At 38.1% G+C, this 25,762-nt stretch overlaps 7 protein-coding genes across 8 annotated transcripts; 1 reads left to right on the top strand and 6 right to left on the bottom strand.

The window, feature by feature from the left end:
• The first annotated feature begins 902 nt into the window (after positions 1 to 902).
• Positions 903 to 4,923, top strand: LOC121508905 (ecto-ADP-ribosyltransferase 4-like). Of its 2 annotated transcripts, none has more exons than XM_041786045.1 (3): positions 903 to 1,037; positions 3,104 to 3,248; positions 3,358 to 4,923. In XM_041786045.1, the coding sequence occupies exons 2-3, from the start codon at positions 3,111 to 3,113 to the stop codon at positions 4,141 to 4,143; spliced, it is 924 nt and encodes a 307-aa protein (XP_041641979.1). In that variant the 5' UTR covers positions 903 to 1,037; positions 3,104 to 3,110; the 3' UTR covers positions 4,144 to 4,923. The 2 variants fall into 2 exon arrangements, with proteins under 2 accessions (XP_041641979.1, XP_041641980.1); XM_041786046.1 differs by lacking the exon at positions 903 to 1,037 and adding an exon at positions 2,231 to 2,359.
• Positions 4,924 to 7,069: 2,146 nt separating this feature from the next.
• LOC121508941 (histone H4-like) lies at positions 7,070 to 7,402 on the bottom strand. Its single transcript, XM_041786087.1, has one exon. It carries the CDS (start codon positions 7,379 to 7,381, stop codon positions 7,070 to 7,072), a length of 312 nt encoding a protein of 103 aa, XP_041642021.1. The 5' UTR covers positions 7,382 to 7,402.
• A 1,998-nt stretch (positions 7,403 to 9,400) lies between these two features.
• LOC121508937 (histone H2B type 1-O-like) lies at positions 9,401 to 9,801 on the bottom strand. Its single transcript, XM_041786083.1, has one exon. The coding sequence runs from the start codon at positions 9,785 to 9,787 to the stop codon at positions 9,419 to 9,421; it is 369 nt and encodes a 122-aa protein (XP_041642017.1). The 5' UTR covers positions 9,788 to 9,801; the 3' UTR covers positions 9,401 to 9,418.
• A 4,734-nt stretch (positions 9,802 to 14,535) lies between these two features.
• LOC121508930 (histone H2A) lies at positions 14,536 to 14,954 on the bottom strand. The gene has a single exon (XM_041786078.1). It carries the CDS (start codon positions 14,934 to 14,936, stop codon positions 14,553 to 14,555), a length of 384 nt encoding a protein of 127 aa, XP_041642012.1. The 5' UTR covers positions 14,937 to 14,954; the 3' UTR covers positions 14,536 to 14,552.
• Positions 14,955 to 16,747: 1,793 nt separating this feature from the next.
• On the bottom strand, positions 16,748 to 17,158 carry LOC121508927 (histone H3-like). Its single transcript, XM_041786074.1, has one exon. The coding sequence runs from the start codon at positions 17,156 to 17,158 to the stop codon at positions 16,748 to 16,750; it is 411 nt and encodes a 136-aa protein (XP_041642008.1).
• Positions 17,159 to 17,949: 791 nt separating this feature from the next.
• On the bottom strand, positions 17,950 to 18,728 carry LOC121508912 (histone H1-like). The gene has a single exon (XM_041786062.1). It carries the CDS (start codon positions 18,715 to 18,717, stop codon positions 18,112 to 18,114), a length of 606 nt encoding a protein of 201 aa, XP_041641996.1. The 5' UTR covers positions 18,718 to 18,728; the 3' UTR covers positions 17,950 to 18,111.
• A 5,323-nt stretch (positions 18,729 to 24,051) lies between these two features.
• LOC121508942 (histone H4) lies at positions 24,052 to 24,402 on the bottom strand. The gene has a single exon (XM_041786088.1). It carries the CDS (start codon positions 24,382 to 24,384, stop codon positions 24,073 to 24,075), a length of 312 nt encoding a protein of 103 aa, XP_041642022.1. The 5' UTR covers positions 24,385 to 24,402; the 3' UTR covers positions 24,052 to 24,072.
• Between the last annotated feature and the right edge of the window lie 1,360 nt (positions 24,403 to 25,762).

Genomic DNA, 25,762 nt, shown 5'->3' with positions numbered 1-25,762 from the left:
TTTTGAAATAAATAAATAAATAACGCTAAGTTAATCTTATTTTGAAATGAATAAATAAATGAAGCTAAGTTAATTTTATTTTGAAATATTTAAATAAATAAAGCTAAGTTAATTTTATTTTGAAATAAATAAATAAAGCTAAGTTAATTTCATTTTGAAATAAATAAATAAATAAAGCTAAGTTAATTTTATTTTAAAATAAATAAATAAAGCTAAGTTAATTTTATTTTGAAATAAATAAATAAATAAAGCTAAGTTAATTTTATTTTAAAATAAATAAATAAAGCTAAGTTAATTTCATTTTGAAATAAATAAATAAATAACGCTAAGTTAATCTTATTTTGAAATGAATAAATAAATGAAGCTAAGTTAATTTTATTTTGAAATATTTAAATAAATAAAGCTAACTTAATTTTATTTTGAAATAAAGAAAAAAATGAGTAGATAAACAATATTTATAGCTGTGGAAATAATGAAAATGTACGCTAACTTACATTACATGTGAGTTGAAAAAAAGCTAAGTTAATTTTTTAAAATAAATTAATATGGAAATATTCTTTTGTTAATTTGGGACTCATTTGATCAGCACTAATAGGCTGTAGTTTAAGAAAAGGCTGACAGAAAATTTAAACTAAAGGCAGTCACAATACCAGGCTATAAAGGAAATAAAGCATTTTTTTTTTTTAAGTGATCCCAGTAAGGTTAGTCGTTGAGCTAAAAGATTCCCCCAGGAAAAAGGTTGTGTGTCTTATTTTGGTATTTTGTGCTCTGTTGAGCTCGGGTTACTTTACTTATTACATGGGCAGAAGCAGACTTTTATTTTGAAAGAGGAGCGAGCAGCTATTTCGTAATAATCATAAAACAGGAGCTAACATGCAGACATACAGAAGAGAGTTTCAACATCTCAGACAGAACACTTAATAAATTGTCAGGGTGTTGGCTCCACAGCTGACGAGACAAATCTCAGTTTTTCATTCAAAAAGAGAAAGCTATTTAATCAGATCCTTCTCACTGACACAGCAGAGTGTCAAACACTGGTGAGTAGTCTACAGATTATCGATTTTTTAACCAGAATTCAAACTGAACTCCAGGTGTATCCATCTTGTCTTTACATGTAGTTGTTAAAAAGTGTAACTAAAGCTGTTAGTCCTCCTAAACACGCTACAGAAGTCCAGTTACAGCACATACTTTTTTTTAACCAATAATCAATATTTTGGTTGCTAGTTTCTTATTCTTACTTCCTGGTGTTGTTGACGTGTTATTCACGTTTCTGTCAGTAATCTATTCACTGTAACTGAATGCTGTAAAAAGATCTCTGTGGTAAAATGCCTTACTTCTTATACAAATTTGCTCTGATCAGCTATCTTAAATGATCCTACCTCATATAAATCTGTCTACCTCAATGCACACTGACGTGTACATATGAGAAATAACCCCTACAAAGGCATGTAGATGTTTCTAATCTTATTTTCCATACTTTTTGAGTGTATTTAATTTTTGTATGTATTGTTTAATTCCTGCACACTGAGATCAAAGCTAACCACAGGGAAATTCCTCGTTGCGTAAGCTGATTGGCCAAAAAGCTGACTCTAATTTTCTCTTATGACCAGATGATGTCATAAACAGGGAAGTAGCTCAAAATGAATTGCAGCACATTTCTTTTCAAAGTAAAAATCTTTTAAATAGAGTCTGATGAGCAAGGGGTAAAGAGGATTTAACTACAACTAAAACTTATTTGCATAATATGGATGACTTAATTTTGCTAAATCAAACTTTTCAATCAAAAACATACTTTTTTTTTTTTTACAGCACCCATAAAACAGAATGCAATGATTTTTCCTCAGTCCATTTTAGATCAGCTTTGGCTCGGAGAAGATGGCGCCGATTATAGATCGTGTTCACCTGTGGCTTCTTTGCATGCTTCAGCTTTAACTTGTGTGAATGGCATGGCCAACTTTGAATGCAGTGGCCCCTGAGGAGCCAAAGATCATGAACATACAAGATTGACCTTCAGCCTTGTCCCGTCATCGCAGAGGTTTCTCTGGATTCTCTGAATCTTTGGATGATATTACACAACGATGATATGACACTGCTGAGATAGCTTGGAGGTGGACATGAATGGATGCAGGATGGATGCATGAAGGAGCTGAACCTGGAAACCGATGAGATGTAATGGAGGTGGCTTGGGAAGAGGAGGGTTGCATTGAAACAACAGACTGTGGAGGAAAGAGATTAGATTTAAAATATGACAGCTGCAGGATGACTGGATTGAGGGGTCATGGCTGAAAGGGATTGGCTCAAAGTTTCACTGAGTAGACACCCATACCAGCTGATTATTAGAGCAGGAACAGGGAGACAGGTGAGTGAGTGATTACTAATGAATGAATGAATGAAAATGAAACAGTCTTCCTGCTTGAACTGAAACTAAGCTTCATTAGGTGTTAGATGCTCCTCCAAAGTCTCACTTATCTGATATGTTGTTTATGTTCTACTGTGAGTTAGAAAATAAAAATGATAATAATAAAATAACAATTAAAATAATAATAATAATAATAATATTTGCTGGGACTTACATAGCACCTTTCATGAGAGCCAAGGTTTCTTCACAGAAGAGTGGAAAACAAAAAACAATACAAAAGACAAACATTAATTTGAGTGTATGTAGGGGGGCAGGTTTAAGACAGGCTGTAAGCTGTGGTGAACAGGTGGTGCTTGAGGAGTTTTTTAAAAAAGTCCAAGGATGGGGCATTGTGGATGTTTTTGGGGAGGGTGCTCCAGAGGATGGGGGCTGTAGTCCTGAATGCTCTGTCTCTGTAGGTACAAAGTTTGGTGGTGGGAACAGTGAGAAAAATCAATGAGATTGGAAAATCATTGCATTCTGTTTTTGTTTCTTTCAAACAGAGCTCCAACTTTTCTGGTCGTATTTTGGAAATAAATCCAAGCAATTTGCCTTTCTTAAACATAGAAAGGCTGCTAAAACGTTGAACCTGCTGTATGTATTGATGTGCTGGTTTAAACACAGGGCTGGTATGCTACAAATGCCACACCAGTCAGTCCCGGTCCTGGTGTCTCCTGGTTCAGTGACAGATTTCTTCTTTTCTAGGTGCCTGATGCCTTCGAGGAAGACAAAAACAGCACATCAGAGGAAATGCCTCACCGCATTTGTCTTCATTTCTCTTCTTATGGTGGGACTACTCATAGCTATCATCATCTTTGTGAAAATCAACAGGCAAGATGTTGCTGAAGAGGTAACTCCGATTGAACTTTAACAGAATAACTGAGGTGGTGGTTACTAGTGTTTTAGCAAGTCTCCTGGATCTTAATCAGAACTCTACCACCTGTTTCTCTTCATTTCAGGGTCCACTTCAGCCCCAAACCCACAACCTTAACTGCAGCTCTAGAGTTGCAGCCATCCCCGGTGAAGCCGCCTTCATGCAGACATGGAACAGTGGGAGTTTCCAACAGGCGTGGAGTGACGCAGAGAAAAAAGCCAAAACGCCTGCACACCTCAGCATGACAAAAAATCTCTCTACTGCCATCTACATGTACACAAGTGGTGTGCTCCAAGCTGACAAACAAGACGGTGGGAACACAGAACATAGAAGAGGACAACAAAGAGGGACTATAGAGTCCCTTCTTTATTTCTCTCTGAATGAAGCTGTTGAGATCCTGAAGTACCGTCAGAAGACAGCATGTCTCAACACCAGCTACAGAACAGAGGAATACTTGAATCCAGATATTTCTAACAAACTGGTTCACTTCAGCACCTTCACGGTCGGCTCTGATTGGAGGAAGTCCACAAAGAATACCTACTGTTTTGAATTAAACACATGCTTCAGTGTAAACATCACACATTATTCTGCTCTGGAAGGGTTTGACCAGGCGCTCATTCCCCCCTACGAGATGTTTAAAATCACAGACATAAAGACAAACACGCAGGGATGTAAAGTCCTCTACAAGCTGGAGAGCATGAAGTGTGTTTATGACGGACAGCTCGATGAGGTCCATGAACTACGTTCTTCAGCAGATCCATACATGATCATTATTGTCGGTATGATGGCTGTACTGGTGGTGCTGGTGGTCGTTGAGGTTGTCTTAGCGGTGAAAATATGTAAGCAAAAGGATTTGTGCAGGACATCCTAACATACTGACCATCTAGGAAATTTGTCAAAATAACATGCTGTTAGTATTCTATCCTTTCATTAATGAATCAGTAATGATAATTCATGTTTTTTATTTTATTTTATTTTAATTTACTTAGATGCAGTTGTCTGAAGATGATAAGTGTAGGATTTTGGATATTTTTAACAAATATTTTATGTTTGATTTCTTATGTTTTTCAATAATAAAATCACTGAGTCATGATTATTCAGATCTGCCTGTTTGAAACAATGTTAACTGTACTGCTGCTTTTCTACTCACTTGTTATTCTGGCTCTACTTGATGCTCTTTGTAATGCTCATTTGTATGACGTGTGCCTCCTACCCCCCACTTTTTGGGGTCACCTTACTGTTGGATGCAGGCCGCCCCCTGTCCTGTGGGGTCATAAAAATGTTAAGTGACTTTGGTCAAATACATCCCAAAGAAGATCTTTATTACTTGCTCTGACATACTTTTCAAGGCTGCTTTCTTTCTCGAATTTGCACTATAAAATTGTGATTTTGTTATCCACCTCATTCCTTGCCCCATCATACTTTCTGTGAAATGCCTGGTCCCTTCTGTCAGACCAGGACTCTGCATAGTAAAGAGATGCAGATCCTGATTAATAGTGCAATTTTGAGATTGAAATATGTGTCACCTGTAGCTTAGTGATGGGCAAATAATTTCAAAGTTCTGGCGCTCTTGTCAGTCTAATGCAGCAGATTTCAAAGTGTGAGATTTGCTTGGCTTACTTCTTTTGTGTGTGGTGTGTCGACTATTAAAGGTTGGATTTTCCTGCACTGGTCCTGATGATGCTCAACAGTCACAGTGTTTGATTTGCAAAGATGTCAAGCATAAGGCTCTGTAAACCCTGGGGACACACTAGCACTGATTCGGGTGACTTTTTGACAGGAAGTCGAAGAAATTACAGTCAGTGAAGTAAACACCAGGACAGCCTCTGCAGGTTTTGGGCACTGACAGTGATCAAACTAGGTAAGGCAGAAGGTGGAGGATGATCTACAGTCATGCAATCCTGCATTCCAGATGCAATCTTACAGTTCCCACTAAACTAAAGCGTAGAGCCTAATGATTAGGTAGTACTGGCAATAAGTTCAAGACTGAAACTAAATAAGTGATTGCCTGGGAAAGATGGACGTTCAAGACCCAAATATCAAACATGTAAAAACAAAGATGAGACATAAAATTTTAAAATATCGTTTTAATTTTAAAATCTTGTGTATTATGGATGAGGGGGTCCATGGAAAATCTGTTCTCTCAGGGGAGTCTCACTCTTCCAAACTTTGAAAACACCTTGTCTGGAGACATGAAGAATCGAGCCCATCACTGAGCTGAAATGCTTTTCTAGATGGAAATAGGTAAAGAAACAGAATGTTGCATAAACAGAAGAACAAAAAAAAACAACTACCCTGTTCTAAAGCATGTTGCTTTTTTATCCCAGTCATTGAGAAAAGACTGATTAATCCCACTCTTATCCCACAAATGCCAGCCACAGAAAAAATCTGTTGGCACAAAGCCAGTGTGTGATTTGTGAATATGCCAAAGCAGACTTTTCTATCATGACTCCTGCAGTAAACATTCATATTCATTTTAAGAAGGTCTTTAGTTTATTCAACCAAAAATATAACATAAATAGCTCTGTTAATGTCTGCATTCATATAGGATGAATTCAAAGAAGGGACACATCTGACATCTGATATTGAAACAATGAGAAAAGCCAGTACTTCTGTCTCTAATGAACAGCTGCTGTTATTCTAGTTTGCCACCAGATGTCAGTGTTGTTCCTCAGAATGAAACCACAAAGCTTTGGATCTTTTTTGTTATAATTGGAAAGAAAGCCTGGATTCTCCACGAGGTTTCGTCTGCTACTGTTGGAATGGAATACTATTATTCCTAATCCCTCTACTAAAGGGGACACAATGAAAAAAAGTCCCCTGGTAAGGTACACTGTCAGTTTTCTATTTCAATTGATTCATATCAGTACACGCACAGTTATAGAGAAGGCTGTGTTTTTACTAAAATAATATAGAGCTCAGTCAGAATTTTATCATTTCTTATTGTGGGTTTGTTGAAATGTTCACAGCCCAGTCCTTTCTAAATGTGTAGTTGAATCAATATCCATGGTTGACATGGTCAACTGTGCAGTTCATGATTTCAAGTTTTCAAGAAGTGATAAATCTAAACTAAAAGCATCACAGTCCTAAAAAATAAAAATCCTCAAGTGCCCCGTTTGTTCTGACTTTTACATCTGCGAAGGCAGGATTTCCCAATCTTAGAGCTGGTTTCTTGAAGTAATGCATTTTGTTTCTTCATGCACCTGATTAGTTTCTGAGCCACAAGTTTTGCAGATTGCATTGCAATTTTTTCATAAATTCATTTCAGGATTGAAATGTACAAACAATGTATGAATGCATAAATTGGAATACAAATAATACAATAAAAACCAGGGTGACAACATATCAATGCATACTTTGGGGAAAAATAAATGAATTCAATTACTGATAGATGGAAACTTTAAATCGGGAGCACATGTTTACAGTGTGTAGCTTTGCTGTTTTTGGATGAAGAAATAGTTCTTATATACTGTATAAGAAAGTCAGTTTCTTTCTGCTGCAGTGTTTTTTCATCTGATGTTCACATTCATGAATGTTGAACTTTATCACAAGATATCTTCATTAGCATGGGGGTTTAAAAATTCAAGTGGCCAGAAAGACAGTTTGAAATTGTAGGTAATGTTGTCTATTATGCATGTACAAATACCTTACCATAGATTATGAATGTATGTTTCCAGGATGCTTAGGTAACAATCTCTGTATGAGGTTCGTAGGAAATACTGATAGTAGAACATTACTCTTTATAAGAGTGGGTGGCCCTTAAAAGGACCGTTGTTTTGTTGGTGTGATGGATGAGTTTAACCTCTGAAGCTGTAGAGAGTGCGTCCCTGTCTCTTGAGAGCGTAAACCACATCTATGGCGGTCACAGTCTTTCTCTTAGCGTGCTCGGTGTAGGTGACGGCATCACGAATGACGTTCTCCAGGAAGACCTTCAACACCCTACGGGTCTCCTCGTAGATGAGACTGGAGATACGCTTGACTCCACTGCGGCGAGCCAGATGGCGGATAGCGGGCTTGGTGATTCCCTGGATGTTATCACGGAGGACTTTCCTGTGACGCTTGGCGCCTCCTTTACCGAGTCCTTTTCCTCCCTTTCCTCTTCCAGACATCGTAGCAGACCAATGGACGAAACGTAATGATAATTTTTTTCTGTTTTCACAGATATTTAAAGGGACTCTGAGGACGTGGTGGAAGATGAAGACAGCCACATTCTTCTTCTTTAGTTTGACCTTTCTGTAACACTCTTGGTGCTCTAGCGCCATCTACTGTGGTCCTCTCTGCTCTGCTTCTACATCAACAGCATGGACAATCACAACAATTCACAGTAAAGTCGACTGATTACCCAGACAGAGATCTAATGCTATAATAATAGCTACCTGATGGTCATTTAAACGTATAGGTTAGAGTCTCTGATTGTGCAAAGGAGTGAATGTTTTGATCATTCGTTATAGTGAAAGGTGAATCACACTAAATCTTGAACCACATTGTCATTGACATATTGTTTTTTTCTCTGAACATTTTTGGTTGGTGTGGTGGTCCTACAAGTATTTTTGTGTTTAATCAATTGCTTTAATCATAACTTTATTTGAGGATAACAGCCTAATAAAGGACAAAGTTTCATTTAGACAAAGTTAGTTTTAGCTTCGTCAGTTTGGATCAAATAGACCTGAGGATTGAGAGAGGAAAGGGTCAGTCATGTCATGTGGCTTATCTCCATCATTATTTAGACCTACTTACGGTCAATAAATGTATTCATTCATAATCATTTATATTCACATCCCCATGTTTGGTTACGTGAATTGATTTATTTATTTATTTTTTTTTACTAAACAAGAGATGTGTAAAGGTAATGTGGTAAATAAGGCTGAAATGAAACACACGAGTAAAACGGTGATGGATTGTCGATGACCGAATGGGTTGAAAAAGCCGACTCTTGTACCTTATATAATAAGTAATGTATTCTGTTCAAGAGGCATTTTCTCTGATTTTGACCAAATCTATCTTCCCCTATTTTGTGCGTGTTATTTGATTGATTAGTATGGATTATTGCTCCACTCCTCTATCACAGGCACAGCATACATTTGCCTCATGCTTGATGGTGTTAGAGCAATGTTTTATGTCAGGTGAGTCAGTGTGGCCAGTGATCAAATTTGAAGTGACATGCTGTGGGGGTGACAGTATAGATTGAGAAATGTTTTGATACTATTTTTCATGAATTGTGAAATTGCAGATGGTTGTACTATGTGCATAAATCTCCCATAGCTATAGCAGCATAACTGTGAATGATATGCCATGTGATTGCAGACTGTGAATGAAGAGCCGTTTGGTAGTGATGAGTCATTGGTGAAGGAGCCGGTTCAAAGAGCCGACTCTTTTTGGTAAAGGATAAGAGCCGGATCCAGTTGAGAGCTATGTTCTGTTATTTATGACTATTATTCATATTTTTCTCTAGTTTGTGTGTGTGCTGTTTGATTGATTAGTAGGGGTGCAATTTTATGGTCTACTACATGTACAGCAGGCATGAAGGGGTTGTGTTTGATGGTGTAAGTTGAATGTTTTGTCAGGTGTGTGAGTGTGTTATGCAAGGCAGCCAGTGAGCAAAATCCATGTGAGCTGAAGGTGTTTTGGGGAAACAGTCCATTTTTGAAACACTTCCTTGATATTTTGGTCAATTTAAAAAAAAAGAGCAGAGTTGAGGTGAAATAGCCACCTAAATATGAGTGGTATGCGATAACGTAGCTAAAACAGGTGAAGTGAAGCCAGCCTGCTACCAGAATGAAGAGCTGCTGAGGAGCTGAGAGGTGATTGGTTTTCCTGAGCTGAGCCAAATGAGACGTATGAGGGAAAGGGTCTAAATTCCCCACAATAAAACAGGTGCTGATAAGAAAACTGAAGGCAGAGTTGTGCAAATATTTGGACTCAATCGCGACTTTTGGGCAGAAAATGACGTATTTACGTATTAACACCACTGCTGATGTCGCACTTGCGATACAGTTAATGTCTGTACAGATAAATTAGAAATTCCTACCATTGTTATATAGAAGCAGGTACAAAAGTTTTTTCTTTTAAACAGGAGTAGGACGCTCTTCTTAGTGGAGGTGGGTGGTCCTTAAAAGGACCTTTGGGTTAGTTGAAGACGAGCAGGTTTACTTGGAGCTGGTGTATTTAGTGACAGCCTTGGTTCCCTCAGACACGGCGTGCTTAGCCAGCTCTCCGGGCAGCAGGAGGCGGACGGCAGTCTGGATCTCCCTGGAGGTGATGGTGGAGCGCTTGTTGTAGTGAGCCAGACGGGAGGCCTCCCCGGCGATGCGCTCAAAGATGTCGCTAACAAAAGAGTTCATGATGCCCATCGCCTTGGAGGAGATGCCGGTGTCGGGGTGCACCTGCTTGAGCACCTTGTAGACGTAGATTGCGTAGCTCTCTTTCCTGCTCCTCTTCCTCTTCTTTCCGCTCTTCGTGGCCTTGGAGACGGCCTTCTTGGAGCCTTTCTTGGGCGCTTTCACTTGATCAGGCATGGTTAAATCGAGTAGTTTCCCTAAAACGGAGTGACGTTCGCGTGCTCAGATCGCTCCTTTTGTGCGGTCCTGGTGCAAATAAAGACTAGCCGTTGCTCACATAGGATTGGCTTTTACTGGAGCGCGTGACGTTAAGCTGCAGAGGGGGGAAGGGAGCGAAGTCCTTTCCTAGGCCCCATGAAAAGACATCCTGCAGAGCCATAGCACCATAGCATCAGCCAAGCCTTCCCCTTTGTCCCATTTCTACTCTAGATAAACCATTAAAATCTTTAGAAGCCTGTATCTACCACCACTAATGTCCAGTTCCCCACATCTTTGCATCTCTGTGATCAAACCCTTTAACCTATCAAGTGAAAAGTCTCAGATTATTTTAACAGACACAAAACATGTCACACCATACACAACAGGAGGACGAAGATATGTCTAAAGATCCAACACTAATCTGATCAGAGAGATTAAATAGTTAAAATGATATTGATGAAGATTTAGACTGAATTATCAATAAGGTTAAAAGACTTGGCAAAGGTTGTAAAATGGCTTGAAAGTGATGAAAAAATGTGGCAAAAATGGGAAAAACTGTCAGAACAAAGGTGAAAATAGGCAAAATGGGCTCAGTGTTGAAATTATGGGTTCAAAGTTGCAAAAAGCTGGTTATAAGGGATTAAAAGTGATGAAAAACTTGGCAGAAAATGGCACAACTATTGTGAAATTGGCAAAAACTAGTGAAAATGTCAAAAAGGTTGCAATAATGAGTGACTGGTGGCAAGAAAGGACAAAAAGTGACAAAAAATAGGGCAAAAAAGTGGCCAGACAAAAGCAAAAATTGGCATGATGTGGCAAAATGGGTTAAAGTAGCAAAACAGTGGTAAAAATGATCAAAAGTTTGCTAACAATTGGTAAAAAGAGGTTAAAAGTGATGATAAAATGCTGCTGATCCAACGCACATGCACTGATATCAATAAATCACACCAGGGGAGGGTCTCATTTTCTGTTTTCATTTTATTTTTCAGGGGCCCAGCCAGATCTGTGCCCAGGCCTGGGTACAGTACTTGCTGTAAAGTTGTACTAATGGCGTATGGTTGTACAAATTCCCAAGGCACACTAGTGTGCCTGCCACACCATTTGAGAATCACTGGTATTAGACACAGTTTCCCCTTGTCCATGATGGCAGTGATACCAAGAAATACAGGTTCATCTCAAAAATTAAAATACCAAGTAAAAGTCAGTTTTCCTGTGATGTAGTTCATTCAGAAAGTTACATTTCCATATCAAGATTAATTTCATTAAAGTGAAATATTTGAAGAGTTTTTTGTTTTAATCCTGGTGATTACAGTTTACATCTGGAGCTAAATTAAACAGCAGTCTGGATAGGATCAGGAAAAAGTCAAACAAATAATAATATACAGGTAAGAGGTGAGATTAAAATCCTAAGTATCTGGGTTAACAGCATAGATGTCTGCCAACTAAACTGGTCTAAAGAGAGTCTGAAATAAAAGAAGAGGTCCAACAATGGAAACATAAAAACTGCTTGGATTAAAAACAGTTAAAACTCACATTGTGTCTAAAGCAGTGTTACTCAACCCTGCTCAACCAAAGAGCCAATTATTGGAAAATACATTTGCAAGAGCCACAATCTAAGTGGTGAAAAGTGGCAATCAAAATAAGTTTAAGGTGGCAAGGGAGAAGAGTGTAAAAAAGGGCAGAATATTGCAAAAATGGGGGGGAAGTGGAATCAAAAAATAAGTTAAAGGTGGCAAAAAAAATTGTCCAATAGTAGCAAAAATAAGACAAAAAGGTAGGAAATGGGCAAGAAGTGGAAAATTTTTATTACAATGATGTTTATTAAAAATGTGTTTAATTCTCTAAACAGAAGAGCAGATTGGACAAGTGGAGGATAGACTGAGTGGAGTAAACTGAAAGGATGAGCAAGGACAAACATTCTCTATTTTAAATTACAGTTAGGAGATTTTATTAGGAAGTATAATTGATTGGACCAGCCATGGGCACAGCTAGGGAATTTGGGCCCCCAGAAAGAAAAATACACAGGCACAATGTTATTTTGTTTTACCATTATTCTTACATTTGAATTTATTTTTTTATAATCCCCAGCACAACAAAATTACACATAGAAAACAAACTTCATTATTTTTGTGTTTGATCATGTGTCATCCACCAAAAACCTTTCATGAACTGTCCATAGTAATATATATCAAACGCAACAATCACTCACAGGGGGAGAATCAGCTGTTTACAGTGAGCTTATCTCTGCCTCTCTCTCAGACAGCTGTGAGGCTCAGTCTTCAGCACCAAGGACAGCTCCATATCAACTACTTTAGCCCAAATATTTAGAAACAACAAGGCATCTTCCTACAAACAGATAACTCTAATTTACTTTTTCACCATTAAACTCATTAATCTTCTAATTAATTGTTAAGATGTCACAGCACAGCTGAGAATAACAATAAAATGTGAGCTGACCTGTTCTTTTAGCCCATACAGCCCATGGCTGACGATCCTTTTCCCTCCTTTCCTTCTTCCTTTACTTGTGTGATGAGACTAAAAGTTCCCTAGGCTGCGTTTTCTATACTGTAGTCAAGTATAGAAAACACAGTGTTTTTTTTTTTTTTTTTTTTTTTTTTCTGTATACCTTTTCAGCCCAGGACCTCCAAAATATAGGTGCCAGAGACTGGGGACCCCCACTGTACCTGAAAGTGGTTGAACACAGCCATGCACATTCAAAAATAGTCATGGACAAGACTGTACATTAGGAGGGATGGGGGGGGGGGGGTTCTGGGACAAAGCCAAACTTGGGGCCCATGGGGGTCAGCAAAATCATGGTCCATTGTGAAGTTAGGCTGTATTTTATGTTTGTTCTAAATAATAACCACTCTCATTAAAGAAACAAATATCTTGTTCTATTCATTTGTGTTGTAAATAGTGTTCTTAAAATGAATATAACTTTTGTTAAATACATATTAAAAATAGAAAAATGCTTAAATTAGTGCATAATGGTTAAAAAAATGGTGGAAAAGATGCTGAAGATGGATTTTATATGGCCATAAATGTGTTAAAAGTGGCAAAAATTGGATAAAAGTGGCCAAAAACTAACCAAAAATTGATTAAATTGGCTAAAGTGGGCACAAAAAGTGGTAAAAGTGGATTAAAAGTGGCTTAAATGGCTTTAAAGTGCAAAAATTGGTGGAAATTAGGTGGACTGGTATGAAAAATTGATATAAACTTGCAAAAATGGGATAAAATGTAAAATGGGCAAAAAGGGGTGTAAAAAGTGGTTTAGTAGCAATAATGAGGCAAAAAGTGGCAAGAATTGGTTTAGAAGTGACAAAAACAGGCAGAAAAAAGTGATGTTAAGCGTATAAAATGGACACAGGTGGGTTTTAAGTGGCAAAAATATGCTAAAATGGGCGAAACTGATGTTAAAAAGTGATGTAAAAGGGTTAAAATTTGATAAAATTGGTGTAAAGTGGCAACAGTATAATCTATGAAACATTCTTAGTTTTTTTAGGGCATTTTGTGACCCCTTCTCGGTGTCTCACGACCCCCCATGTGGTCCGGACCCCAAGGTTGAGAACCACTGCTGTAGTCCATGTTATCTCCTTCATCCTCTCTGCTGACAAAAGTTCAGCATGGCACAGGAGGGAATAAAGGGTACTGATTACCTGGACCCACAAGAATGGAGGGCTTTTGAGAATCCTGGAATCAAAAGTTCTTTTTTCATTTGTTTTTGTATTTTTCTTAGTAATTATTATCGTCAAATCAAAGCCTCTAACTGAATTGGTCAACTGACAGAAACTAATAAATAACAATTTTATTTTTGTCATTTTTATATTATTATTATTATTATTACTATATGTCCTTAAGCAGAGTTTATTATTATGATTTTGTCTTATTCTTTTTATTAATTTATATTGACATAATTAAGAAGCAGTGGTGGACTGACTAAATTGTTATTATTATCATTATTTTTATTATTATTATTATTATTAAGGTGCAGTAGTGGATTTTCTACATCCCTGTGGCTGCAGGGAGATGCTGACATAGATTAACTAAACAAAGGATCAATAACAGGAGATGAACCAAAATTCTAAAAAAAATAGTGCACTAATTTTAAAGCCAGATTAACGGGGCTCAATCTAGCCCTAACTATCAATCAGTTCATCATAACAATCATTTATTACAGTGGGCTTTTATTTGACCTTAATCTCTGTCAGTTTCAGATAAATTCAGTATTAAATCAAAAGTCTGACAGGAACTGTCCTTTACACTGGTTTGTGTAAAGGATATTCAAATATCTGAGTTAGTTTGGCCATGCGTGTTGTCAGGATTTGCATAACAAGGTCATTTTGCTGTACGAAAGGGGTTTAGATTTTAAGGCTATACTGTACAAGAGCAAGGATACAGTTGCTTCAATATGAGGATGTATAATCCAAGCCATTGTTTTTCCAGTTTAACTGAACAATGGAGCAAGACTTACCTGAGGGCAGCGTTATTTCCATGTACAGATGGAGACAGACCCAGGTGTTGAGTTGTACCACAAGCAATTTGGAAGATCAGTAAATGTTTTCCACTGCCCCAACTAAACATGGCTGATCAATTTATTTTGAGAATACAGCAATCAGCCTGAGAGAACCATTAGTAGGTGATAATTTGAGCTGGCATATACAGTTTGACCAGACAGAACAACTCTCTTTATATAGGTGGGTGGCCCTTAAAAGGGCCGTTGTGTTGAGTACTACCGGGTACTACTTTACTTCTTTGCGGCTTTCTCGGTCTTCTTGGGCAGCAGGACAGCCTGGATGTTTGGCAGCACACCTCCCTGAGCGATGGTGACTCCTCCCAGCAGCTTGTTGAGCTCCTCATCGTTGCGGACAGCCAGCTGCAGGTGACGGGGGATGATCCTGGTCTTCTTGTTGTCGCGGGCAGCGTTTCCAGCCAGCTCCAAAATCTCAGCGGTCAGATACTCGAGCACAGCCGCCAGGTAGACAGGGGCTCCGGCTCCAACACGCTCAGCATAGTTTCCTTTACGGAGCAGCCTGTGGACACGACCCACGGGAAACTGCAGCCCAGCACGGGAGGAGCGGGTCTTGGCCTTAGCTCTGGCCTTTCCGCCGGTCTTTCCTCTTCCAGACATGTTGATGATAGCTCTGAGTTCAAGTGAAAACAGAAATAACGCTGCTTAAGCGCTGCCCCCGTATATATAGGGCTCTGGTCCTCGCGCTCAAACTGTAACGGTGATACACCAATCAGAGAAGAGCACGCTCAGCGCGGCTCCAGCATTGATTACAATGACGTCATCGAAGAAAAAAGGCTCATGAAATCACATAGAAATCACATAAAAAGGAAAATCGATCAAAGATAGATTATTGATCCATCAGTGCACTGTTAGGTAATAAACATTAATAATTCAGATGTTCAACTATACCATCAGGCTCATCATTTATATTATTTTTCCTGGAAAAGATCAATAAAGTCATAGAAAATCAAAATATTCACATATTTCAACCAGTGAGCCGAGGTTCTTTTCAAGTCATAATAGCTTTAGGTTTTTATACCTTTAAGCGCTTAGACCTTTTATCTTGTGTTAATTTTTCAGCAGCATGAGAGACCAAAAAGTATCGAAGCTAGAAGGGCTCTTCACTTTTGATTTTGTTTATACAATGTGATATTTGTATTCAAGTGAAGACCTAAAATTAGCAGTGTGTGACGTTTTCTGCAATCAGATCAGGCCATTTTAATCTGTTCATGCTAGTTAGTCATTTGAAAGAGTTAAACTAAAGAGATTTTATCCCTACTTTTATCTCACTGTGTTTTGTTTAGTTTTGTGAGCATTAAATGAAGTTTTAGTTAGTTGTCATTTAAAGAAATACAGTTTGGCTTGTATTATTTATAGTTTTTCCATTAAAGCTCTAGTTCACTATGATATCCTTGGATCTTCATCATCATCATCTTACCCCCCTACATGTCTGTCAGACTGAGACTAAAAACACAGCCTGATAATAAAAGTCAGTTAGACATGGTTCTGTTCTTTGCTGGCTGTTTTCACTCATTTATCAACAGTCTGTGTACCAATGTGACGGTTTAAAGAAATACTTGACCTAATTTGAAGTCTACTCTAACCAGGAGCTTGTAGGTATTAATAAATGTGCTCATAACCATCCACAGGAACAAAACACTCATCATGATGGAACTATCTGGAGTATCCCACACATAAATGTGATATTTAGATTTAGTTGATTGTGTGACTCTTCCTCACAATCCTTCTCCACCGCCATTATTTTCAGGGTTGATCCATCTTTGTGTTTTATGTAAGTGATGGGGAACTGTGATTTTCTTTAAAACACAAGACTGTAGTGTTCTAGATGAGCAATAAAATGTATCTTCATTCATTAATAGTTTTAGTGCAGTGTCTGATTCTAAATGTACAACACTGAAGGCAATGTATTTGTCATTTCGCCATTATTTGTACTCTGGTCAAAACCAGAAGTGATTAAAGTTAAGTATTAAAATCCTGTAAAGTTGTTGTGAAAATGTGAATTTGTAGTTGTTTGACAAGGCCTGAGGCTGATTAGAATATTAAGGCACGCTGTGAAACAAACTAAGCAAAGGCTAAAGGATGTTTTGTTAATTTTTATAGGACAATTAGTCCCTGATGACGTTAGTGTGGTAAACGCTAGTTATAACAGAAAGTTAGCCTGGTGTGGAGTGGTTCTATAGTCAGAGGATCAGGGTGTGTTAGTCAAGATATCATAAATTAAAAGGTGTAAAATGAAGCAGTGTAGAAAAAAGCCTTTCTGCAAAGATGAAACAAATGAATAAACAATCAGGATTCTTATTTTTTTTTTTAACTACAAGACTTTGAATATATTAGGAAACATCTCTTTGAGTATCAGTGTGGTGGCTCTTAAAAGAGCCGTTGTGGTTTGGGAGTACTGATGGTCTAGTTTAAGCTCTCTCTCCACGGATGCGGCGGGCCAGCTGGATGTCTTTGGGCATGATGGTGACTCTCTTGGCGTGGATGGCGCACAGGTTGGTGTCCTCAAAGAGTCCCACCAGGTAGGCCTCGCTGGCCTCCTGCAGAGCCATGACGGCCGAGCTCTGGAAGCGCAGATCGGTCTTGAAGTCCTGAGCGATCTCACGGACCAGGCGCTGGAAGGGCAGCTTGCGGATGAGCAGCTCAGTGGATTTCTGGTAGCGACGGACCTCACGCAGAGCCACGGTCCCGGGCCTGTAACGGTGAGGCTTCTTAACGCCGCCGGTGGCCGGGGCGCTCTTGCGGGCAGCCTTGGTGGCCAGCTGCTTCCTGGGGGCTTTGCCTCCGGTGGATTTGCGAGCGGTCTGCTTGGTTCTTGCCATGGTCTCTTACCTTCTCTCTGTATCAGGAGAAAATATGTTTAAATAGAGCAGAGACGAGCTGGTCTTAAAGCGGAGAGAGGAGGCTGTGACCCGGTGACGCAGTTTCGGACCACCGCTCTCTGATTGGTGGCGGCCTGCGCCTGGAGCTCAGCCCCGCCTGGAGGAAAGCCACCGGCTCAAAGCTCCGCTGACCATTGGACACAACTGTGTTTAAAGTTTCCGCCAAAACCAAAAGTGGAGTGTCCGTTACTCTAATTTATTTCCCATCTGTTCTTCGATTATTTATAAAGAACATCCAATAAATATTCCACTTTAACAATAGTTTCTCACTAATAAACATGAGTTTATTATTAATGTGTAACAGTGCTCCTTTCATCTGGATGAATTAAAATAAAATAATTACGGAAAACATAATTTAAACATCAGAGCCGTGATTTTAGAACTAAAATGTTAATCCAGCTCCTACTAGAAGGGGTCCTCGGACCCTAATAATGAATAAACACAAATAAACATGTTCAAGCGAAGATACATGATAGGTTTACTATTTCAGTAGGTTTATACCGTATAGTCAGGTAAATTCTGAAAGTGATAGAGCTATAATATTTCTCTATTCATAGCTCAAAGAGGGCAGCAGGATTAGTGAGGAATTTCTACACTACAGGTATGTGAATAAAATGAGTTTAAATAAAAGCATTATTGATAATAATACCATAATTTTTCTTTTCGGTAATCTTGAACCAAATCCTACAACTCACCCGGGAGCTTTATTTAGCCCTGAACCATCTAATGTGTTCTTTTATTTTTGGCTTTATTCCACAACAACATAGATCATACTTGACATCTATTAAGATGCTATAAAAACACATCATTAAATGTCATATTTACAGAGGAAATGTGCTCTTGTTGGATGTGGGTGGCTCTTAGAAGAGCCTTTGTTTGAGGAGTCGTGCAGCTCACTTCTTCTTTGGTGCTGCCTTCTTGGCTTTGGGCTTGGCGACCTTCTTTGCCGGGGCTTTCTTGGCAGCTGGGGCCTTTTTGGGCGCTGCCTTCTTGGGGCTCTTTGCGGCCTTCTTGGGGCTCTTAGCCGCTTTCTTAGGCGCTGCTTTGGGTTTTTTGGCCTTCTTCGGTGACTTCTTAGCGGCTGCTGGCTTCTTAGCTGCTGCTTTCTTGGGTTTCTTGGCCGCTGCGGGTTTCTTTGCTGCGGGCTTCTTGGCTTTAACAGCGGCTTTCTTCACTGGTTTCTTCGCCTTCTTGGGCTCTGCAGCCTTCTTACTCATCTTGAAAGAACCTGAGGCCCCGGTCCCCTTGGTGTGGACCAGGGTCCCCTTAGCCAACAATGCCTTGATGGCTACCTTAACTCGACCCTTGTTCTTCTCCACATCGTATCCTCCGGCGACCAGAGCCTTCTTGAGGGCGGCCAGGGACACTCCGCCCCGCTCCTTAGACGCGGCCACGGCTTTGACGATGAGCTCGCCCACGCTGGGTCCGCTCTTGGGCTTGGTTGCCTTCTTCTTGGCCGCTTTGGCCGGAGCTGGAGCTGCTGGAGCTTCTTCTGCCATTGTTTCTCTAAAGTGTGTTCACAACACGTCAAATCACCGAGACTCGGAGAGTTTGGAGTCTGACGGAGGAGGAGGCTTTTCTATAAGCACCATGAGAACCGTAGAGACTCAACCATGCTCCCGGCTCCTCCGTGGCCTCTGAAATCAGCTCATCTTGTGTTTTCTGGACTCTTCTAAAACTGATCCAACTAACTGTAGGAGAATCCCTCAGTGATGTCAGTGAATGGAGCACATATCGGACTTCTTTCTCTTCACAATGAACTCTTTTGGAGCTCTCAGCTTCTCTTCATTTCCTCCACAATGACTCCTAAAGTCACACTTTCATGCTCACGTCGCGGCTTTCCCTCCTCATTTCGCTCCTAAAATGATGCAAAAAGCCTCAAACGTGGGTGAAAATGACCCCTCCTGCTCAGCCACACGTTTATTGAAGGAAAACAAACGGAATCAGTCTTGAGTTTGTGTTCAGTTTGAGATGAAATCCGCTTTTTTAGAGAGCAGCAAACACAGGGAGGATGGCCGAGGCCAGGCTTCAGAGCAGAGCTGTTCATGTGATTGTTAGTGATTCTGATGCTTTAATCTCATCAGTTTTTCAGCCCATATTTCACACATTAGTTTTAGTATCTGTTTTATATGAACTGGGGGAAAGTCAAAGGCATTTAAAAAAAAAAAACTTTTAAAATAAAAGTTAACACTTTAAATGTGTTGTTTAATCCTGAGAGTCTTTTTTTCATTATGTTTATAAGTAAACAACCATCACTGAAGATGCATTATTTGATAAGGTTTTTACTTTTTTATTTTAACAACTTCAAACTTGTCTAAAACTCAAAATACAGAATTTGCCGTGGTCTGTTTGATTCTATAAAATAAATGATCTAAGACAGGACTCTACATCTGCACAAGGGCCACATTAAGTCTCCACAGAAACTCTGGGGGACTTTCAAACACACAAAAATTTAATATTTTGCTCTGATCGTAATATTATTGAAGTAGTATTTTTCTTTCAAAGCAAAGGACATTTTTAGGCATTAGTAGTGAGATCTATCTATATTATCTTTTATGCAGCAGACCAAAAGGAGACAGGCCTGACAACAGAATTAGCAGGGCTCCTGAAAATCCCAGAGCAGGGGTCCTCCACAATTGTGATTTAACACCAGTATTAACTCATTTTAACCCTTTTTGCTTTTCAACCCAATTTTAACCACTCTTTAAACCCTTCAAACCACTTTTCCTGCATGTTTTATCCCCTTTGTGCCACTCTTATGCATTTTTGACACTCTTCTTCTATTTTTGCCACTTTATAACCTTTTTTATTACTTTTTTTTTACAATAGTTCCAACTTTTAACAGGTTTTTGCCATCTTTCACCCATTTTTGCTACTCTTTAACCATCTTTTGCAACTTTCCAATTAATTCCCTTGTGCCACTCTTTTCACTGATTTACCAGGCTATTTTTGCCACTTTCAACCCATTTTTGATACTTTTTGCCCATTCTTGCTTCCTTATCCTAATTTTTGCCATTCTTTAACCCATTTAAACCACTTCTCCCACATGTTTTATCAATTTTTGACACTTCTATTATATTTACTTCTTTTTCATTACTTTTTTGAATTGTTTTTGTCATTTTTAACCAATCGATGACACTTTTTGTCCCTTTTTCCCTCTTTAACCTTTAACCGATTTTCACCACTTTATCTGGTCAGAGGGTATTTTGGAAATACTACATTTGTTAATTATTTTTACTTATATTTGTGATGGAAATGATGGTTTCCTCTTTCTGTTTTCATATAAAGCTAAATTTAAAATCTGCATATTTGAAAAAGAGAAATTATCTGTAAGTTTCTAAACAGAAAGAAGAAAGAAAACATGAAAATATAATTATCAGTGTTATCTTTTAGCTTTTCATTAAATTCACAGATCAGAAACTGCACCCTAGTTTTTCTACAAGAAATTTAATAAATGTTGAAAAGGAAACATAAAGTCTTGAAGTATCAAATTAAAAGCACAGTATGTTTAAGATATCTGAACATTTTATCTGTTATTTTTCTTTTAATCTATCTTAAAGACTTTTTTGCTCAGAGCTGAACACAAGAGGACATTTCAGATTAAAAACAAAAGAATCATTACTTAATAATAAAACACTATGAAAATAATGAAATTAACATTTTTAGAAATTGTAAATGTTTTTGAACTCTGTCCCTTTACTGACAAATTACATTTGAAATGTTCTAATAGTATTTAATATCTTAGATCACTGATCATCAACTGGTGGCCCGGGGGCCAAATCAGGCCCCCCAAAGCTTCCTGTCCGGCCCCCAAAAGATCACTACATTCAGAAAAGGAGGAAAAAAAGATGCTGTGGTTTTAAGAGTATCCTTTGGCTTTAAATGTCTGCAGCTGTTAAATCCATCCCACAAACAATGAATATTGAAATAGTTTTAGAATGATTCCCATTTGATCTGTTTTACTATAATTTACTGTCATAATTAGAAGATATTTGAAAATAGGGTTAAGGTTGGCAGAAGTGCTGCAAATGTGACCAGAAAACGTGGTGAAAAGCAGTTAAAATGTGGCAAAAAAAAAGGGTTAAAGAGAGAAAAAGGGGCAAAAAGTATCATAAATTGGTTAAAAATGACAGAAATAGTTCAAAAAAGTAATTAAAAAGAAGTACAGCGCTTAACAAATGTATTTGACCACCTGTCATATTTGTCTTAGAGACCATCCAGCATCACGAAGTGCTTTAATGCAGACTCTTTCATTTTCAGTGAGCTCTCCACGTTTTACCATTTTGAACAGGAATGAGGAATTTCAAACTGAATACACCCAAATTTGAGCCAGCTAACTAGGCTTCTCCGAGAAGTCAGAAATTAATCAAGCATAACATTCAAGCACTAAAACTAATTTTTCTGTTCAGGAATGCAGGTAAATAACTATGATTTGACTTATTAATCAAGAAATAATCATGTGCTTTACTATTTTTTCAGTTTTTTTTGTAAATCAGCAAATGGGAAAATTCATGGATAACGAAATAATTATATTTTAGCATTAAAAATATCATTTGGGTTAAAGAGCTTCTACATATTGGTGTATTAACCATTGCAGAAACAAAAAAAAAAGATTTGGTAATTACCAATGCTGTTCATTTAGGGCAGCTGTGACAAAAAACCTTACTTTAGTTAGGGTTAGGATGGTCTAATAAATTTAGAAAGATGGTTAAAGAGTAGCAAAAATGGGTGAAAGGTGACAAAAAAATGGATAAGAGTGGCACAAAGGGGATAAAACATGCAGGAAAAGTGGTTTAAATGGGGTTAAAGAGTGGTTAAAATTGGGTTGAAAAGCAAAAAGGGTTAAAATGAGTTAATACTGGTGTTAAATCACAATTGTGGAGGACCCCTGCTCTGGGATTTTCAGGGGCCCTGCTAATTCTGTCATCAGGCCTGTCTCCTTTTGGTCTGCTGCATGGTAGATAATAGAGATAGATCTCACTACTAATGCCTAAAAATGTCCTGCTCTTTGAAAGAAAATCCAAAAAGTACTGCAAAAATATTTCAATCAGAGCAAAATATTAAATTTTTGTGTTAAATTTTTGAAAGTCCGGCCCCCCAGAGTTTCTGTGGAGACTTAATGTGGCCCTTGTGCAGATGTAGTTGATGACCCCTGGCCTACAGGCTATCTAAACATTTGTTTAAATTAATAAAATGTGTTTCTTTTAACCAATCAGCAGGCCTACAGACACTCTGTGAGTGATGAAAATAAATTGTATGGCTTCAAAACAAACAAGATAATGAAATTAGCAGGAAATTACCGCAAGATTACTGAACACAATGAAGTAGACATTAGTTTTAGTTTTATTGTAAAGGGGTGATACTACAAAAAAGTTACGATTGTACCTGGAGATATAGAACACAGTTTTATAATAATAATAATAATAATAATAATAATAATAATAATAATAATAAAAATAGAGGCAGATAAAGTGTCTTTAATAGGCCCACTGAGATCATCATATATTTCCACATTGCAGGTTTGTTTATCACTCCAAAGGGGAATACTTTGTTTGTTTTCTACCAAAAAATAAAAATCCTATGCCTAATGTAAGTGAGTAAACTTTTTAAGCTTGTTTTTATAAGTTGATGAGTAGTGCTGGGGATGGGGCACCTAACTGGAATAATGTCTAGGGTGTTCTCTTGGTGTTCACACAACAAGAAAAATGTTCACTATTTCATTTTGTGGAGTGAATGTGAAGCTAAGGGAACACCCAAACATAACCCAGCTCAAAAAAGGTCTAAAGACACAAGAATGAAGGACTACACAGTCTTTACGGGTTAGTATTGATTTAACTTTTTTCCTCTTTTAGGGTTGTTCGATTGTAGTAGAATTTTTGGGGGGATTGAATAATAATAAATGCATAAAAATATATTTTATGCTTCTTTTTGTGAAATATTTGATTTATTATATACAGTACATGTGCTGTACATCAAATTGTAAAATGTACACAATCATACATGCTGAGATATTTATACAAAGGAAAACATTTATCTCGGGTCTGATGAGGATAAAAACAGTTTTTGTTTAAATACGTTTTTCACTGATGAAGTTTGGATTCTTTCTCTATTTAAGAGTTTCTGGTGACAGCATGTGTCTCATAGATTTATCCTGGTGTTTGACAAAGATTTTTGATATTTAAGGTAAAATATTAGAATAAGTCTAAGAGAAACAACTACTGATGCGTTTGATTAAAGGCACTAATAATTAATTCAGACTCATTTATGGAGAGCTGGAATTACATGAGTTTAGGTTTAAATCTTTTTTTTCTACTTCTTTCCAGACACAAACACCAGATCATGAAGTTTTGTTCCCCTTTCTCCTGTGTATTCCTCTGTATGAGTTTCTTTGTTAGTCTGTTACAAAATAACACATCATCACTATTACTTACTTTTCACTCAAACAAAACTAATCAGATCCTCATTAATCTAAGGTCACTGGACTATTCTCCAGAATAATCCCTCCTTTCTGGGGAGTTACTCGTCACTGCTCTCCATGGAAATTCAAAATAGGTGATGTTGATCATATACTGGATCATCCACTAGATTTTCCTTCACTTTCAAAGTAATGCGGTCAAATAAATACATACACTTCTTATCCATGACATGGAGGCTGTAGGCTGATACCCAGAAAGTTTAAATAGAAGACGAAAAACCTGAGCGCTAAAGTAGACTTCATACATGCCACATACCCCATTCACTAGCATTCGATAAAGCGCATTTTAAGATAGGAAGAAAAATTATAAGAACATTACTCTTTTAGTAAGTAGGTGGCCCTTAAAAGGACCGTTGTTCTGTTGGTGTGATGGATGAGTTTAACCTCCGAAGCCGTAGAGAGTGCGTCCCTGTCTCTTGAGAGCGTAGACCACATCCATGGCGGTCACAGTCTTCCTCTTGGCGTGCTCGGTGTAGGTGACGGCATCACGGATGACGTTCTCCAGGAAAACCTTCAACACCCCGCGGGTCTCCTCGTAGATGAGACCGGAGATCCGCTTGACTCCACCGCGGCGAGCCAGACGGCGGATAGCGGGCTTAGTGATTCCCTGGATGTTATCACGGAGGACTTTCCTGTGACGCTTGGCGCCTCCTTTACCGAGTCCTTTTCCACCCTTGCCTCTTCCAGACATCGTTGCAGTTCAGTTGATGAAACGAAATAATAATTCATTTTGTTTTCACAGGTATTTAAAGGGACTCTGAGGACGTGGTGGAAGATGAGGACAGCCACATTCTTCTTCTTTAGTTTGACCTTACTGTAACACTCTCGGTGCTGTAGCGCCATCTACTGTGGTCCTCTCTGCTCTGATTCTACATCAGCAGCATGGACAGTCACACCAAAACACCGTTAAAGTCGACTGATTATCCAGTTAGTGATCTAGTCTTATAATAATAATAGCCACCACAGGGTCAATCAAGCTTTACCCTTGTGTGGTGTTGATATTTTTGTTTATAAGCCAGTGTTTATGGGTCTGGTGGACCCGCTGCATTTGTTGGTTTTTAATTTAATATAATCAAACAATTTTATGTTAAAATACTCAACAGATGTTTGCTTCATCCCAATTACAAGCAATATAAAAAAGCATTTATGTTTAATGTTCACCTTTTGCCTTTGTTATATCACATTTATGAATTAAAGTGCTACTCGTTTTTAGTTTGTTTTTTAATAAAATGTATAATCAAGATATGAGAAGAAAAATTCAACAAATATACAAATGAAGGCAAATTTTACAAAGCAATCGATTTTTATTTATTTGAGAAACAGAAATTTTACCCATTCAGGACTGAATGGGTAAAAGTTCAGAAACTGAACATATACAGTGACCATGCCAGTCTAGACAACACGGCCCCACTGGACAGATTGCCTTATCATATCAGCCTATACAACGCATGTGGGGCAAAGTTTTTTTTTCAAGGGCAGAGCCTTTGAAAAAAAAACTTGGAATGTGATTGGAGGAACGTTCTGTCTATCACATCTTTACCAGAGGTGTCAAAAGTATTCACATTCATTACTCAGTTAGAAGTATAGATTCTAGGGTTTAAAAAGACTTCTGCAGAAGTTGAAGTATCAACTGAAGCTTTTTACTCTAGTAAAAAGTATAAAAGTACTGGTTTCAAAACTACTTAAAGTATAAAAGTAAAAGTAATGTAAAGGCAAAACAATTCCATTAGGACAAAAGCTTAGGCTGCTCCACAGGAGTCAGTTCCATTCTACCATCCCATTCCATTGTAATATTCCATTCTATTCTACCATTCAATTCCATTCTACCATTCAATTCCATTATACTGTCAGTTTTATTCTACCATTCCAGTCAAATCTACCAGTCCATTCCATTCTAAAATTCCATTCCATTCTACCATTCTATGATTCCATTCTATTCTACCATTCTGTTCTATTATACCATTCCATTCTATTGAATTATACTTTTCATTCCATTCTATCAATCCATTCCCCTATTCTTTCCATTCTATTCTACCATTCCATTCCATTCCATTGCATTTCATTCTACC

This window comes from Cheilinus undulatus, linkage group 4 (assembly GCF_018320785.1).
Source record: "Cheilinus undulatus linkage group 4, ASM1832078v1, whole genome shotgun sequence".
NCBI lineage: Eukaryota > Metazoa > Chordata > Actinopteri > Labriformes > Labridae > Cheilinus > Cheilinus undulatus.
This window is presented reverse-complemented; position numbering and strand designations above follow the sequence as displayed.

Bases quoted from the DNA above. Each gene is read 5' to 3' on its own strand.
- LOC121508905 (XM_041786045.1), top strand. From the start codon at position 3,111: ATGCCTTCGAGGAAGACAAAAACAGCACATCAGAGGAAATGCCTCACC. The intron at 3,249-3,357 runs GTAACTCCGATT...TCTTCATTTCAG, and splicing joins GGCAAGATGTTGCTGAAGAG to GGTCCACTTCAGCCCCAAAC.
- LOC121508941 (XM_041786087.1), bottom strand. From the start codon at position 7,381: ATGTCTGGAAGAGGAAAGGGAGGAAAAGGACTCGGTAAAGGAGGCGCC.
- LOC121508937 (XM_041786083.1), bottom strand. From the start codon at position 9,787: ATGCCTGATCAAGTGAAAGCGCCCAAGAAAGGCTCCAAGAAGGCCGTC.
- LOC121508930 (XM_041786078.1), bottom strand. From the start codon at position 14,936: ATGTCTGGAAGAGGAAAGACCGGCGGAAAGGCCAGAGCTAAGGCCAAG.
- LOC121508927 (XM_041786074.1), bottom strand. From the start codon at position 17,158: ATGGCAAGAACCAAGCAGACCGCTCGCAAATCCACCGGAGGCAAAGCC.
- LOC121508912 (XM_041786062.1), bottom strand. From the start codon at position 18,717: ATGGCAGAAGAAGCTCCAGCAGCTCCAGCTCCGGCCAAAGCGGCCAAG.
- LOC121508942 (XM_041786088.1), bottom strand. From the start codon at position 24,384: ATGTCTGGAAGAGGCAAGGGTGGAAAAGGACTCGGTAAAGGAGGCGCC.